Source organism: Oncorhynchus mykiss, chromosome 5 (genome assembly GCF_013265735.2).
Source record: "Oncorhynchus mykiss isolate Arlee chromosome 5, USDA_OmykA_1.1, whole genome shotgun sequence".
Taxonomy (NCBI): Eukaryota; Metazoa; Chordata; class Actinopteri; order Salmoniformes; family Salmonidae; genus Oncorhynchus; species Oncorhynchus mykiss.
Genome location: NC_048569.1, coordinates 33,225,909 through 33,241,260, shown reverse-complemented (window position 1 = coordinate 33,241,260; position 15,352 = coordinate 33,225,909). Strand labels below are relative to the sequence as shown.

The 15,352-nt window shown below is 41.5% G+C and overlaps 1 protein-coding gene across 1 annotated transcript in view; it reads right to left on the bottom strand.

Annotated features, from left to right (window-relative positions):
• tsc1b (TSC complex subunit 1b) overlaps positions 1 to 14,891 on the bottom strand; it is a 32,706-nt gene extending 17,815 nt beyond the window's left edge. The window contains exons 1-2 of the mRNA XM_036977308.1: positions 14,649 to 14,891; positions 27 to 273 (exon numbers count right to left, since the gene is read on the bottom strand). Coding sequence (XP_036833203.1) covers positions 27 to 135 — 109 coding nt within the window. The 5' untranslated portion in view covers positions 136 to 273; positions 14,649 to 14,891. The remainder of the gene's footprint in view (positions 1 to 26; positions 274 to 14,648) is intronic.
• Positions 14,892 to 15,352: the final 461 nt, after the last annotated feature.

The following is a 15,352-nucleotide window of genomic DNA, read 5'->3' as shown; positions in this document are numbered from 1 at the left end:
CACCATATTAAAAGCAGAGTTCTCACCAGTGCTGAGGTGCTCATTGATAAGGCCTTTGATCTCCTCCAGTTGGCGTATGTCAGAGGACTCCAGGAGAGGGAGGAGGTCCCCAACGTTGGGCTGCTCTCTGGCCATGTTGACAGCGGAGGGTGAGGTGGTGGCAGACAGTCTCCGTCAAGGCCTGGAGGGCAGGGGGTGTCCCAGTCGTCTCTCTCACAGCGTCCTGCCTGGAGGGCTCCCTGGGCCTCCGGCCAATACAGTCTCCAGGCACCACTACAGGACAGGGCAAGCAACAGGACAGTAAAGGGTCAAACCTGACTCAGCACAAGTCAGAGAACTTCAGTGATACTTTTGGTCATGTAGTGTATGTGGACAGCTGCTAGTCGAACATCTCATTCCAAAATCATGGGCATTACTATGGAGTTGGTCCCCCCCTTTGCTGCTAAAACAGCCTCCACTCTTCTGGGAAGGCTTTCCACTAGATGTTGGAACATTGCTGCGAGGACTTGCTTCTATTCAGCCACAAGCACATTAGCAAGATCGGCACTGATGTTGAGCGATTAGGCCTGACTCGTAGTCGACGTTCCAACTCATCCCAAAGGTGTTTGATGGGGTTAAGGTCAAGGCTTTGTGCAGGCAAGTCAAGTTCTTTCACACCGATCTCGACAAACCATTTCTGTATGGACCTCGCTTTGTGCACAGGGGCATTGTCATGCTGAAAGAGGAAAGGGCCTTCCCCAAACTGTTGCCACAAAGTTAGAAGCACAGAATTTTCTAGCACGTCATTGTATGCTGTAGCGTTAAGATGTCCCTTCTAGAGGACGACCGATTAATCGGAATGGCCGATTAAAAGTTTCAAGTTTTCATACCTATCGGAAATCAGTATTTTAGGGCACTGATTTAAAAATTATATATTTTTACACCTTTATTTAATCTTCATTTAACTAGGCAAGTCAATTAAGAACACATTCTTATTTTCAATGAGGGCCTAGGAACGGTGGCCCTCTAAACGGTGCCTCGTTTAGAGGCAGAACGACAGATTTTCACCTTGTCAGTTCGGGGGATCCAATCTTGCAATCTTACAGTTAACTAGTCCAACGCTATAACGACCTGCCTCTCGTTGCACTCCACAAGGAGTTACGCAATTGCAGTAAGCCAAGTTAAGTTGCTAGCTAGCATTAAACTTATAAAATCAATCAATCATAATCACTAGTTAACTACACATGGTTGATGAGATTACTAGATATTATCTAGTGTGTCCTGTGTGGCATATAATCTGACTGAGCATACAAGCATCTGACTGAGTGGTGGTAGGCAGAAGCAGGCGCGTAAACATTCATTCAAACAGCACTTTATTTGCGTTTTACCATCAGCTCTTCGTTGTTCGTCAAGCATTGCGCTGTTTTTGATTTCAAGCCTATCAACTCCCGAGATGAGGCTGGTGTCACCGAAGTAAAATGGCTAGCTAGTTAGCGTGCGCTAATAGCGTTTCAAACTTCACTCGCTCTGAGCCTTGGAGTGGTTGTTTCCCTTGCTCTGCATGGGTAACGCTGCTTCGAGAGTGGCAGTTGTCGGTGTGTTCCTGGTTCGAGCCCAGGTAGGAGCGAGAAGAGGGATGGAAGCTATACTGTTACACTGGCAATACTGAAGTGCCTATAAGAACATCCAATAGTCAAAGGTTAATGAAATACAAAATGGTATAGAGGGAAATAGTCCTATAATAACTACAACCTAAAACTACTTACCTGGGAATATTAAAAGGAACCACCAGCTTTCATATGTTCTCATGTTCTGAGCAAGGAACTGAAACGTTAGCTTTCTTACATGGCACATATTGCACTTTTACTTTCTTCTCCAACACTTTGTTTTTGCATTATTTAAACCATATTGAACATGTTTCATTATTTATTTGAGGCTACATTTATTTTCTTGATGTATTACATTAAGTTAAGTGTTCAGTCAGTATTGTTGTAATTGTCAGTATTACAAATAATTTTTATTTATTTAAATCTCCAATAATCAGTATCGGCATTGAAAAATCAGAAACGGTCAACCTCTAGTACCTTCACTGGAACTAAGGGGCCTAGACCGTACTATGAAAAATAGCCCCAGACCATTATTCCACCTCCACCAAACTTTAATTGGCACTATGAATTCTGGCAGGTAGCGTTCTCCTGGCATCCACCAAACCCAGATTTGTCTGTTGGACTGCCAGTTGGTGAAGTGTGATTCATCACTCCAGAGAATGCATTTCCAATAGCGGCGAGCTTTACACCACTCCAGCCGACACTTGGCATTGCACATGGAGATCTTAAGTTTGTGTGCGGCTGCTCAGCCATGGAAACCCATTTCATGTAGCATCCAACGAACAGTCCTTGTGCCGACGTTGCTTCCAGAGGCAGTATGGAACTCATTAGTATGTGTTGCAACCGAGGACTGAAGATTTTTACATCGATACGCGCTTCAGCGTCCCGTTCTGTGAGCTTGTGTGGCCTACAATTCGCGGCTGAGCCACTGTTGCTCGTAGACATTTCCATTTCATAATAACAGCACTTACAGTTGACTGGGGCAGCTCTAGCGGGGCAGAAATGTGACTGACTTGTTGGGTGGCATCCTATGACAGTGCTGCGTTGAAAGTCACTGAGCTCTTCAGTTAGGCCATTGTACTGCCAATGTCTAACTATGGAGATTGCATGGCTGTGTGCTCAATTTTATACACCTGTCAGCAACAGGTATGGCTGAAATAGCCAAATCCACTTATTTGAAGGGTTGTCCACATCCTCTTGGCCATGTAGTGCATGTAGGCTATTAGATAAAACATTCTAGAAAAGCATCAATTGCAGCCCAATACCACATGATTATGACCCTCACATAGCCTAATCTAAAAAGTCATAGTGTACTGACAAAATGTAGGACATGAGCAATGTTCTAAATAGCCTTTAGACTAGCTACACACATATTGGTATTATTAGGCTTGTTAGAATGCAGTTCCTATGTGCAAAGGGTATAAATAAGGAAACCGGTAGGTACCAATGGTAGTTTTGATAACGCCATGTGAAATCTACCACACTAGTTCTAAAGCAGTGACAAATTTGAAGAAATTCACTCTGACCACATTTGGCCCACTGGAACAGACAAAAACATAATATTAATGATCTCTATGATATCTGCACCCACCATCTACCACAACGGTTTGCCATAATATTCTGTGAGTGTTTTCACAGAACTTCTCCTCCCAGTGACTCAACCTTTCAAAGGAAAAGAGGCCATAAATAATCATAATAGACAGGTCATTATCACCAGGGGAGGTCTTAACACCGCTCTCCCCTCAACATTTAGCCTACACAGTAATGAAGGCAAGCCACAACACAACCAACAGGAGCAGAAAGAACCTAAAAATCAGTAGTGCATAATACGTTCATTGAAGCTTTATTCTCAAATCGGGCCACACCCCTGGTCTCAATATTTTGGACAAAACGGCAAGCATTATTATTAACTCGTATTCCCACTCCAGTGACATTATAACATTAAGCCTATGTCTTACCCTCCATCCTGTAACTAGGCTACTCTGTTTGATTCTTTACTGTGAGTCAGTGTGTGCACCTGCTGAGAAGGTTGACAGGCAGCCACAACTGTTAGACATCACTGTTCTGAGGCACTCCCCCACTAGTCTCCAAGGGGTCAATTAGCTCCTTAGTCTTAGTGTTGGGCTGGGTGTGTTGAATTAAATTTGAGTGTTTTCAATGTTTAACGTCTTGCAGGACCAGGGCCACAATCAGTGGCACAAACAGGAACAACCCTCAGTGACCTCAAGCAGCAGCAGTGGCTCCGGGAAACTCAGGAAGAGCCTTTTTGCAGCCCCATGAACTTCCATATAAACACCGGAAATTAAATTTGGCTGTGTACAAGCTGTTAAAGGGTAGGTAGCACAAACAACCACATGTAACATATGGATTTTTCAAGTTCTCTATTTTTCAAGTTACTACATAAAACTGATCTGAACGCCAAAGTCATGTCGGAAAATGTCAGAAGCTTATTCCCTATAATATAAACTCCAATAGAAATAACTTCAAATATGTAACTTCACTCATGACTACTGGTTTCAATAAATTAAATTATGAATTTATTGTTACAACTTGCAAAGTCGCTAGCCAACTAGCCTACTAACGATATGTTAGCAGTGCATGAGTCAGACAGTTGCTATCAACCCCTAGCTTACAGCTACATTAAAGTAAACCAATGTTTTGGAAATGCATAACTCCATCATACCAGTTATCAAAGAGTGTTATCTATATGCAGTTATCTTAGCCAGCATCTTAGCCTAGCCAACCACCACAGTTATGGTCAGCAATCTAGAGCCCAACTACAGGAGACCAGCTAGAACACAACAAAAACATAACCGCAGATTAAAAGCAAAGAGAGAACAGAGACTTACAGATTAATGGCTGGGGCCTGTCCCATGGCAAAATGTTTAACTTCTTGGTGACAGGGGGACAGTATTGAGTAACTTGGATGAATAAGGTGCCCAGAGTAAACTGCCTGCTACTCTGTCCCAGATGCGAATACATGCATATTATTAGTAGTATTGGATAGAAAACACTGAAGTTTCTAAAACTGTTTGAATGATGTCTGTGAGTATAACAGAACTCATATGGCAGGTAAAACCTGAGAAAAATCCAACCAGGAAGTGGGAAATCTGAGGTTTTTAGTTTCTCAACTCTTTGCCATTCCAATATACAGTGTAAATGGGGTCATATTGCACTTCCTAAGGCTTCCACTAGATGTCAACAGTCTTTAGAACTTTGTTTCAGGCTTCTACTATGAAGTGGGGGCGAATGAGAGGGGAATGAGCCAGGTGTCTGGCAGAGTGCCACAGGCTCGTGAGGCGTGGTCACGAGAGAGTTAGCTCTCGTTCCATTGCTTTTCTACAGACAATGGAATTCTCCGGTTGGAACATTATTGAAGATTTATGATATAAACATTCTAAAGATTGATTCTATACTTAGTTTGACAAGTTTCTACGACCTGTAATAACTTTTTGTCCTACGTTCGGCTGGACCTGAACGCGCATTTGGATTTGTTTAACAAACGCCCTAACAAAAGAAGCTATTTGGACATAAACGATTAACTTTATCGAACAAATCAAACATTTATTGTGGAACTGGGATTCCTGGGAGTGCATTCTGATGAAGATCAAAGGTAAGTGAATATTTATAATGCTATTTCTGACTAATGTTGACTACACAATATGGCAGATATCTTTTTGGCTGCTTTGTAGTCTGAACGCTGTACTCAGATTGCATGGTTTGCTTTTTCCTTAACGTGAAATCTGACAGTGGTTGCATTAAGGAGAAGTATCTCTAATTCCATGTATAACACTAGTATTTTCATCAACATTTATGAGTATTTCTGTAAATTGATGCGTCTCTCTGGACTGTCACCTCATGTTTTATAACTACTGAACGTAATGCGCCAATGTAAAATGAGATTTGATATAAATAGGCACTTTAGCGAACAAAACATGCATGTATTGTGTAACATGAAGTCCTACGAGTGTCATCTGATGAAGATCAAAGGTTAGTGATTCATTTTCTCTATTTGTGCTTTATTTTGACTCCTCTCTTTGGCTGGAAAAATGGCTGTGTTTTTCTGTGACTTGGTGGTGACCTAACAATCGTTTGTGGTGCTTTCGCTGTAAAGCCTTTTTGAAATCAGACACTGTGGCTGGATAAACTAGAATTTTATCTTTAAAATGGTGTAAAATACTTGTATGCTTGAGGAATTTTAATTATGAGATATTTGTTGTTTTGAATTTGGCGCCCTTCACTTTCACTGGCTGTTGGCGAGGTGGGACGTTACCGTCCCATATATCCCAGAGAGGTTAAAGGAGCGCAGGTTGATTTAGCTACCACTGCAGGGGGGTGGGCACCCCACCGGGCTGAAAGAGTAAGGGAAATCCAAAATAGATAGATTCCAGATGTCCAAGGTGGAAAAAGTTACAAAACTCCCATAGCCTACTTCACAGAGAACATGTCAAAAAGCAGACAAAACAAAAAAGGAGAACAGACTAGGTACTACACATTTAAAGCAAGCAGGTATGATTTTCTCCGTTGTGAGCCCATGGCAAAAAGCCATCATAGCCTGACCTAACGGGTCCCCACTAGACAACACAACCATAAGGTCTGTGAAGAGCATGCTGCATGGCCGCACGTACACAAGGAGCAGATGGGACACATCACACTTCCTCGTGATTGGTGGATTGTAACTCACCACAAACACTTGGTCTGAAATGCAATTACATGCTAGCATGGCTAGTGGCTAACATTTGCCAGCTTGAGCTAGCTACCAAGCTAGCGTCTGAACTCTGTAGCACTAAGTACTTCACTGTCACTGTGGGGAAATGTTGCAGTATCATGTACACATTTAAAGTGGCATTTAAATAGAGTAAACAAATAAATAATTGACAATACACAATAGCTACATAAAAAAATATATATGTGATGGTCACCTCGCTTCAGGTCCTTAAAAAAACAAATGAATGCATAGTTTCTTATGTATTATTTCTTACATTGTTAGCCCAGAAAATCTCAAGTGCTATTACATACAGCCGGGAAGAACCATTGGATATAAAAGCGACATCAATTTACCAACATTACGACCAGGAATACGATTTTCCCCGAAGCAGATCCTTTGTTCGGACCTCCACCCTGGACATGGGACCTTATCCCTGAGGCCGACGCAAAACAGCGCGGTCGCCGCAGGAGAGGCAGATGGAGCGGCCTACTGGTCAGACTTAGAAGGCGAGCACACCATCCACCATTTCCGAACATATTACTCGCCAATGTCCAATCCCTAGACAACAAGGTGGACGAAATTAGGGCACAAGTTGCCTTCCAGAGAGACAGAGATTGTAACATTCTCTGTTTCACAGAAACATGGCTCACTAGGGATATGTTGTCAGAGTCAGTACAGCCACCCGGTTAATTCATGCATTGCGCCAACAGAAAGAATCATCTCTCTGGTAAAAGGAAGGGCGGGGGTGAATGTCTTGTGATTAACGACTCATGGTGTAATCATAACATACAGGAACTCAAGTCCTTTTGTTCACCTGACCTAGAATTCCTTACAATCAAATGCCGACCGCATTATCTACCAAGAGAAATCTCTTCGATTCGTCACAGCCATGTATATCTCTCCCCCCCCCCCCCCCCAAAGCAGACACCTTGACGGCCCTGAAAGAACTTCACTGGACTCTATGTAAACTGGAAACCATATATCCTGAGGCTGCATTTATTGTAGCTGGGGATTTTAACAAAGCTAATCTGAGAACAAGGCTTCCTAAATTCTATCAGCATATCAAATGCGTGACATTAGCTGGTAGAATTGCGGACCATTGCTACTTGAAATTCCGCGATGCACACAAAGCCCTCTCTTCGGCAAATCTGACCATTACCACATTTTGTTGCTACCAGCCTATAGACAGAAACTAAAACAGGAAACACCCATGCTCAGGTCTATCCAACGCTGGTCTGACCAATCGGATTCCACGCTTCAAGATTGCTTCGATCACGTGGACTGGGATATGTTCTGGATAGCCTCAGACAATAACATTGACGTATACGCTGACTCGGTAAGGGAGTTTATTAGCAAGTGCATCGGTGTTGTACCAACTGTGACTATTAAAACCTGCCCTAACCAGAAACCGTAGATTGATGGCAGCATTCACGCAAAACGCGAACCACCGCTTTTAATCATGGCAAGGCGACTGGAAACATGACCGAATACAAACAGTGTAGCTATTCCCTCCGTAAGGCAATCAAACAAGCAGTGTCACAAAGTAGAGTCACAATTCAGCGGCTCAAACACGAGACGTATGTGGCAAGGTCTACAGTCAATCACATTACAAAAAGAAAACCAGCCCCGTCGGACATCGACACCAGACAAATTAAACAAATTCTTTGCTCGCTTTGAGGACAATACAGTACCACTGACACGGTCACTACCAAAGCATGTGGGCTCTCCTCCTCCGTGGCCAACGTGAGTAAAACCCTCGCAAGGCTGCTGGCCTAGGCGGCATCCCTAGCCACGTCATCAGAGCATGCGCAGACCAGCTGGCTGGTGTGTTTACGGACATATTCAATCAATCCCTATCTGCTGTGCCATCATCCCGTAGCACTCACTTCTGTCATCATGAAGTGCTTTGAGAGACTAGTCAAAGATCATATGACCTCCACCCTATCTGATACCCTAGACCCACTACAATAGGTCCACAGACGACGCAATTGCCATCACACTGCCCTATCCCATCTGGACAAGAGGAATACCCATGTAAGAATGCAGTTAATTGAGTACAGCTCAGCATTTAACACCATAGTATCCTCCAAACACGTCATTAAGCTCAAGACCCTGGGTCTCGACCCTGCCCTGTGCAACTGGGTCCTAAAGGTAGGAAATATCTCCACCCCGCTGATCCTCCACACTGGGGCCCTACAAGGGCGCGTTCCAAACGGTTTTTGCTGTTTCACACCAAACTGCAAAAAGTGCAAATCAATCCCAGAACAACAGCAAAGGACCTTGTGAAGATGCTGGAGGAAACAGGTGCAAAAGTATCTATATCCACAGTAAAACAAGTCCGATAGACAAACTGGAAGGCCGCTCAGCAAGGAAGAAGCAACTGCTCCAAAACCACCATAACACCGTACTTTTTGGAGAAATGTCCTCTGGTCTGATGAAACAAAAATAGAACTGTTTGGCCATAATGACCATCGTTATGCTTGGAGGAAAAAGGGGGAGGCGTGCAAGCCGAAGAACACCATCCCAACCGTGAAGCATGGGGGTGGCAGCATCATGTTGTGGGAGTGCTTTGCTGCAGGAGGGACTGGTGCACTTCACAAAATAGATAGCATCGTGAGAAAGAAAAATTAGGTGGATACATTGAAGCAACATCAAGACATCAGTCAGGAAGTTAAAGCTTGGTCGCAAATGGGTCTTCCAAATGGACAATGACCCCAAGCGTACTTCCTAAGTTGTGGCAAAATGGCTTAAGGACAAGTCAAGCTATTGGAGCGGCCATCACAAAGCCCTGACCTCAAGCCCATAGAAAATGTGTTGGCAGAACTGAAAAACCGTGTGCGAGCAAGGAGGCATACAAACCTGACTCAGTTACACCAGCTCTGTCACGAGGAATGGGCCAACATTCACCCAACTTATTGTGGGAAGCTTGTGGAAGGCTACCCGAAACTTTTAACCCAAGTTAAACAATTTAAAGGCAATGCTACCAAATACTAGTTGAGTGTATGTAAACTTCTGACCCGCTGGGAATATGTTGAAAAAAATTAAAGCTGAAATAAATCACTCTACTATTATTCTGACATTTCACATTCTTAAAATAAGTGGTCATAACTGACCTAAAACAGGGAATTTTTACTAGGATTAAATGTCAGGAATTGTGAAAAACTGAGTTTAAATGTACTTGGTCGACCCCCACCCCGCCACACTGGCAACACTTTAAGGGGCATTGCACTGATAATGGCGCTGACTAAGGAAACGTTCCCGCTCTTAGTGCCAGTCTGCACGTTCAAACTTAAACAATGTAACTAATAATAGCATCTTCATGCTTTCGTTAACTTCTCTAGGGTAGGGGGCAGCATTCTGAATTTTGGGTGAAAAGCATGCCCAAATTAAACTGCCTGCTACTCCCCAGAAGATAGGCATATTATTAGTAGATTTGGATAGAAAACACTATTTAGTTTCTATAACTGTTTTGAATCATGTCTGAGAATAACAGAACTTATTTAGCAGGCGAAACCCCAAGGACAAACCATTGCTACAGATACCCGTCACTTTTCAAACGAGTTTTCATTGGGAATCCAGATTTCTAAGGGACCTTCTTGCAGTTCCTACCGCTTCGACTGGATGTCAACAGTCTTTAGAAATTGGTTGAGGTTTTTCCTTTGTGTAATGAAGAAGTACGGCCATCCAGAACGAGGGTAACTTGAAATGTACTGTTAGATAGAGGCACGTGAACAGAAAGCTAGCTACAGTTTGTTTTCCTCCTATATTTAACACAGATCATCCCGTCTTCAATTTGATCGATTATTTACGTTAAAAAATACCTAAAGTTGTATTACAAAAGTAGTTTGAAATGTTTTGGCAAAGTAACAGGTAACTTGAGATATTTTGTAGTCACGTTGCGCAAGTTGGAAACTGTTTTTCTGGATTAAACGCGCCAAATAAATGGACATTTTGGATATATTGACGGAATTAATCAAACAAAAAGGACCATTTGTGATGTCTATGGGACATATTGGAGTGCCAACAAAAGAAGCTCGTCAAAGGTAAGGCAAGAATTATATTTTTATTTCTGCGTTTTGTGTCGCGCCTGCAGAGTTTAAATATGCTTCTTTGTTTACTATGGTGCTATCCTCAGATAATAGCATTGTTTCCTTTCGCCGAAAAGCCTATTTGCAATCTGACATGTTGGCTGGATTCACAACAAGTGTAGCTTTAATTTGGTATCTTGCATGTGTGATTTCAAGAAAGTTTGATTTTTATTGTAATTTATTTGAATTTGGCGCTCTGCATTTTCACTGGCTTTTGGCCAGGTGGGACGCTAGCGCTAGCACTCCAGCCATAGACTGTTCTCTCCATCTACCGCATGGCAAACGGTACCGGAGCACCAAGTCTAGGTCCAAGAGGCTTCTAGACAGTTTCTACCCCCAAGCCATAAGACTCTTGAACATCTAATCAAATGGCTACCCAGACTATTTGCATTGCCTCATCCTCCCTCAACTAACCAGTGCCCCCGCACATTGACACTGTGCCGGTACCCCCTGTAAATAGCCTCGCTATTGTTATTTACTGCTGCTCTTTAATTATTTGCTACTGTTATTTTTTTTACTTAATTTCTTTTGTAAAACTGCATTGTTGGTTAAGGGCTTGTAAGCATTTCACTGTAAGGTCTGTTTTTGATCCTTCGATGTCGGCTCTTCCGATCATTGTGAAGCAGAATTCACCAAGCGTTGGATGGTTCACCCACTAATAGGGAACGTGAGCTGGGTTTAGACCATCAGTTTAGACCGTCGTGAGACAGTGTGTGTCTGTGTCAAAGGGAAGCGGTGGTGGCATAAGGCATGACTACAGTGATGTCAGTGATGTCAACTGAAAAACAAATGGGAAAAAAATAAACAAATAAAATCCAGCACTGTGAGTCACTGTTCATCAGCTGGCATTGTATTTGGCACATGTGACAAATAACAAATTTGGAGAAAACTGAGGATGAATCAACATTGTAGTTACTCCACAATACTAACCTAATTGACAGAGTGAAAAGAAAGCCTACATAGAATAAAATGATTTCAAAACATGCATCCTGTTTGCAACAAGGCACTAAAGTAATACTGTAAAAAAGAAATCTGGCAAAGCAATTCCCTTTTTGTCCTGAATACAAAGTATTATGTTTGGGGCAAATCCAATGACACACATTACCGTACCACTCTCCATATTTTCAAGCACAGCAGTGGCTGCATCATGTTATGGGTATGCTTGTAATCATTAAGGACAGAGGAGTTTTTCAGGATAAAAAAATAGACACGTAATGGTGCTAAGCACAAGCAAAAACAATGGTTCAGCCTGCTTTGCACCAGACACTGGGAGATTAATTCCCCTTACAGCAGAACAATAACTTAAAACAAGGTCAAATCTACACCGGAGTTGCTTACCAAAAAAGGCAGTGAATGTTCCTGAGTGGTCGAGTTACAGTTTTGACTTAAATCTACGGCAAGCCCTGAAAATGGTTGTCTAGCAATGATCAACAATTGATTTGACAGAGTTAGAAGAATTCTCTCAAGAATAATGGGAAAATATTGCACAATCCAGGCACCAAAGGTGCTTCTACATAGTATTGACTCAGTGGTGTTAATACATATGTAATTTAGATCTGTAAATTAGATTTTTCAATAAATTCACTAGAATTTCTATAAAAATGTTTTCATTTTTTCATTATAGGGTATTTTGTGAGTAGATGGGTGAAAAAAAATGTATTTATCAATTTTGAAATTGAGGCTGTAACAACAAAATGTGGCATAAGTTAAGGGTTATGAATACTTTCTGAAGGCACTGTCAATCCCAAATACACAAATAAAATAAAATGATTATGTTATGGTAGCTAGCTAAGCCTTTTATTTACAGTTGAATGCAATGAATTAATTAGCTATAGTATGGTCATCTACTGTAGTTAGTATTGCACAGTATGCTGACATTTCGGTACTTTTTCAATACTAGAACATAAAAAACTGTTTGGTACTAGAATGTTACTTTACAATGCAAGAATCCAGCCTACAAAGCTGGAAGCTACTGGTAACTTTCCTTGCTAGCTCACAGCTGAAGCTAAAAAAAACAATTCACTATCCTAGTACTTTGGGATACCATAACGCAAAATGCCACCAAAACCATATTAATTTGCAGTTGCTCGCTCACGTCTCTTCCAAAGATGATCTATTGTCTCAGCGAACTGACAGAGAATCTCAATTGCATTCAACTCCTCTCCCCTCCTCAAAACCCATTGTTTGACAAAGTCAGAGGTCCCTCTCCTCTGACCACCTCCAATGGGTTTTAAGGAGGCGAGAAGAGTATGCAATATGATTGCTGCGTGTGTGGACGTGTTTAACTATTCTTGTGGGGACCAGAAGTCCTCACAAGAAAAGTAAACAAACTGAAATTGTATCAACTGGGGACATTTTGTTTGTCCCCACAAGGTCAAATGCTATTTCTAAAGGGTTGATGTTAGAATTAGGGTTAGGTTTTGGGGTTAGGAGCTAGGGTTAGTTTTAGGGTTAGGAGCTAGAGTAAGAGTACAGCTTAGGTTTATGGTTAAGGAAAATAGGATTTTAAATGAGACGGAATTGTGTGTCCCCACAAGTTTAGCTGTACAAGACTGTGTGTGAGAGAGAGAGTGAAAAGAGAATAGGTCTCAGATGGGCCACCCCCTATTACCTCGTGAATGACATCATTACTGGTTAAAGAGACAGCATACACTTTTATATAAATCTATGCAAAGGTTGTTGATCAGTACAATAAAAGACCCAAAAGGAAGGGAAACAGATTGTCATCTGTAGCCCCATGAAATAAGCCAAAACAAGATTTACCATTCAAATAAATTACCATTGGGTGTTCTGTAGTTAGATTAGTAAAAACAAAGTCAAATTGGTTGTTGAATTGATTCATTAACGCATACATGCCTCTGAAATGTTGACACAAAAAAATTAGAATGTAATGATATTGAACTAATATTGTGTGACTTCGGCTAATATGCCTTCTTTTTTTGCTGTGGTATCAAGTATCCTAGTGCTAAACCTGGTATCGAAGTCAGAATTTTGGTATGGTAACAGAAGATGCTTAGTAAAATTAGGATTGCAGTAGCTTTAGCCTAATAATGGACTAAAGGAGCCTAACATTACTCTTTATAGTCCAAGGACCTTACATGTTCTGTTTAGAGGTGAATTGGCTGACAGCCAAAACAGGCTAATACTCAATCTAAACGTGAATCGACTGTCAATTGCGGTACTGTCCTAAAAACAAAGCACTCTACTACCATATCACATAAAAATGATTTCACAAATACAAAATATACACTTACTGTACAGCCAAGGTTGGCGACACCTTAATTGGTGAATACGGGCTCATAGTAATGACCGGAATAATGGAACGGTATCCAATACATTAACATGGTTTCCATTTGGTTGATACAATTCCATTCCAGCCACTAATATGAGCAATCGTCCCCTCAGCAAACCACTGTGCCGTTTTAACACAGTATTTTTCAGGGACAAGTCGGCATCCGTCCTCGTTAACACACAGGTGTTCGAAGACGCAGATAGCCAATTAGCACAGTTACGAGATAAAAAAAAAGTATAGCTGATGATGAAAAATAGGTTCCTTATGTTTCCAAAACTGTACCAATTCAATGCGTTTTGACGTTCAGAACGAACATCGGGCTCTTAAAGTATCTTCTGGCCGGAGAAGTTATCTTCAATGGGCGCTGAAGGTAGTTAGCTAGCGTCTATGAATGGGTTAGCTTTAGCCTAGCTAGCTAGCTTGACATGATGTAGCCACGTTACGCCTCAATATTTGCTCAGGAGGTGACGCAGAAAGCAGCTGCAACATTTCAAGAAGTTGCAGCTGAATACAAAATGGTTAGTAACATCATTCACTATAACTAAGCTCACTATGACTGTCAAATGCTAGCTAGCTGGCTGTGTCGCCAGCTATCTGGAGTGACCACTGACTGTCGTAAACAACTCAGGGGAACAATGGCCAGGGTTTTTGTTGTTTTAGCCGATTGTTTTACATGAATTATTATTGATAAGCTGAAAACGATTTCAACATATGCATGTTCATGAAAGTAGCGATGACTCAAACCATTATTGTCAGTGTCTGTAGAAATAAAATACGTCATATAGCTAACGGTAGCTGTCATTCAGAAAAACAAGTCATTACCGACAACTACCTAGAGAAAAAAAAGATATTTGACAGTCATGAAAGAGCATCAGAAATTCCTAATAATGCACACACCTTACACGAACGATTTTTTTCCCGTTTGAAATTAACCAGTATATATTTCTATAAATCAATAAAATGGACCTGTTTACCTGTTAGAGTCTCTACACTCCACAGGGCGCCGCCATCTTGAACACATCACAGCCCATCCCTCTTTAATCAACCTCCGCTGACTCGCACGCAAAGTAATCCCTTATTAGCGAGCCATTCAGAATCTGACACTGACTAGTCTATTTACATAAATAATGCTACAGCTAGGCTCATTTAAATACTTCCATTCTGCTTCAGTCATATTTCAGTGCACCGCACTCATGTCCTCAATCCACGAGAAACTTGGCATTGTTTTTCTCATAGGTGGAGGGATGAATTTATCTGTACTGCGGTTTTCGCGTGACGGGCATGAGTCAGGTAGTGAGCGCATGCGCTGAATATAATGGCAACTTTCTAACAATGGCCGGATTCGATTATGCTAAAACGCAGTGTCATTTAAAAATCTTCCCATTTTGAAATAGTTCCCAATCCTTTTTTTTTTTTTTTAATTAACAACAAATCAATACAAAACGTACATGGGGAACACACGTATGTATAAAGAATAGGCAAAGGACATCTGCTAGGGGGTACAATATCCCAATACACAAGGACCTTAAGGGACATACACACATTTATAATTCTAACAGATTTTTGTTGGCAGAGTATTTAATTGTCTTAAAATATAGTTCAATTTATTTTTGCAAGATAACAAAATGTGGTGTTTAGTTTCTAGTGAATATGAAATTTGGCCAAAAGAATAATGAAA